A 1714-nucleotide genomic window follows, 5' to 3' on the forward strand; every position below is an offset into this window, starting at 1 on the left:
GTTTCGATTCTCAGCCCGGATAAAATTTGATTATCTCGGTCCAAATTCTGCATTAGGATCTGGTCTCAAGTTAAAGTACCGTACCTCACACATCACATGACATTATTCCCTCTTTTGTTATGGTCTGCGAAGAACATTCCTCGTGGGTATCGGATGCAGATTGACTCTTCCTGCAGCCAACCAAACACAAGAACGCAATGCCATCCTCTATTATTCTTTCCTACATATTGCAACTTCCCTGTTCCCTTTCTGGCAACTTGTGCTGCAGGAACCCAAGAGGGAAATCCCAGGATGGACGCCGATGCTGAACTTCTGGAGGCGCTGGTCATCATGTTCACGGTGATCACATTTGGGCTTCTGGTTATCATGGGAGTTTTCAGAATCCGACGCTTTACCTGTTCTCTTCTGTTTAGCGTTCTTGCGGCATTCTGGGCTTGGGGTTTGATCGAGGTTAAGAGGTTGAACTTCTGGCTCCAGCGCACGGGTCGCTTCGACCAAATGTTTTCTCTGATGCAGATACATGTGTTTGAGATCGTTTCGTTTCTGATGCTACTTCTGATACTTCTGTTTTCTATCAGATCTTACCTGCCAAATTTGCGAGGTGCGTGTGATCAGTAAATCATTCCTTTCCACATGTATGTTCCATGTATGTTTTGGCCACAATGAATTGAACATCGTTTCGTTTTCGTCATGTGGTTTCCAATGCAAGGTATTCTACGGATGGTGATGACATGGTTCGGCAACCATCCGGGAAGATCACCGGCGCTGCTCTTCCTGGTCGGACTGGCCATCACGGGCTACGGCATGGGCGTGTTCTTAGCCAGGGGCCTTCCGGCAAACATCTTCCATGGTGACTTTGGTGTCTTCATTACTGTCATCGGCTTGATGGTGGTCACCGCCGGTGTCTGGACACATCGTGACCCCGTGGGCCAGATGGCTGGGGCTTCCCTTGCAGTTTACATTTTGGTGCTCCTGGTCAGCAGCTGTATGGCAGGCGACTGGTGAAGCTGTGGTTTCCACTCATGTAGCATGACGTCACAAATTTATGGATCCGACTCAGAATGCATGTTTGATATCTTCACTGCTAATTGCTGGAGTTAAAAATTGAATATAGAAGAATTTATAGTGCTTGTTTTTAAATTCTTAAAATTGAACTTCCATTTTACGTGTTTTCATAAACTTAAACCACTATTGCACGGAAATGGTAAGCACAAAACTTGCAAAAATTTATAACAACAGCGAACCATCGGATCACTACCGTTACTCATCATCACCCCGCTATGCCCATCATTGTCCAATTCTGCTCATCTGCTGACTTTACGCCACATATGACTACTCCCACTATTTCAAAATGTAGGTCGTTTTGGATTTTCTAGGTATATATAGATTTTACTATGTATGTAGATATAACCTTATATTTAGATGTATAGCAAAATTTATATACCTAGGAAGCTAAAACGATCTATATTTTGAAACGGAGTAGTACTTATTTCTGCTTCTTGATGCATTTATAGGTGAAAGAAACCAGAGGCGCTGTTGAATCATTCTATTATGAAGTATATGTGTATATTAGGACTTGATGTATTCCATGTACTCCATCATATTTGCCATATATATAGAGTTCACCCTCCCTCATTAGGGTGTGTGGTGTTTCCCATCTACTTCTCTACATAGTATCATGAGGTTAGATCGTGGGCCTCCTCTCCTCTCCCTG

At 43.5% G+C, this 1714-nt stretch overlaps 1 protein-coding gene across 1 annotated transcript; it reads left to right on the top strand.

The window, feature by feature from the left end:
- Positions 1-243: 243 nt before the first annotated feature.
- LOC111256222 lies at positions 244-1050 on the top strand. The gene is made up of 2 exons (XM_022823828.1): positions 244-601; positions 710-1050. The coding sequence occupies exons 1-2, from the start codon at positions 292-294 to the stop codon at positions 1003-1005; spliced, it is 606 nt and encodes a 201-aa protein (XP_022679563.1). The 5' UTR covers positions 244-291; the 3' UTR covers positions 1006-1050.
- Positions 1051-1714: the final 664 nt, after the last annotated feature.

This window comes from Setaria italica, chromosome II, assembly GCF_000263155.2.
Source record: "Setaria italica strain Yugu1 chromosome II, Setaria_italica_v2.0, whole genome shotgun sequence".
In the NCBI taxonomy this organism is placed as follows: Eukaryota; Viridiplantae; Streptophyta; class Magnoliopsida; order Poales; family Poaceae; genus Setaria; species Setaria italica.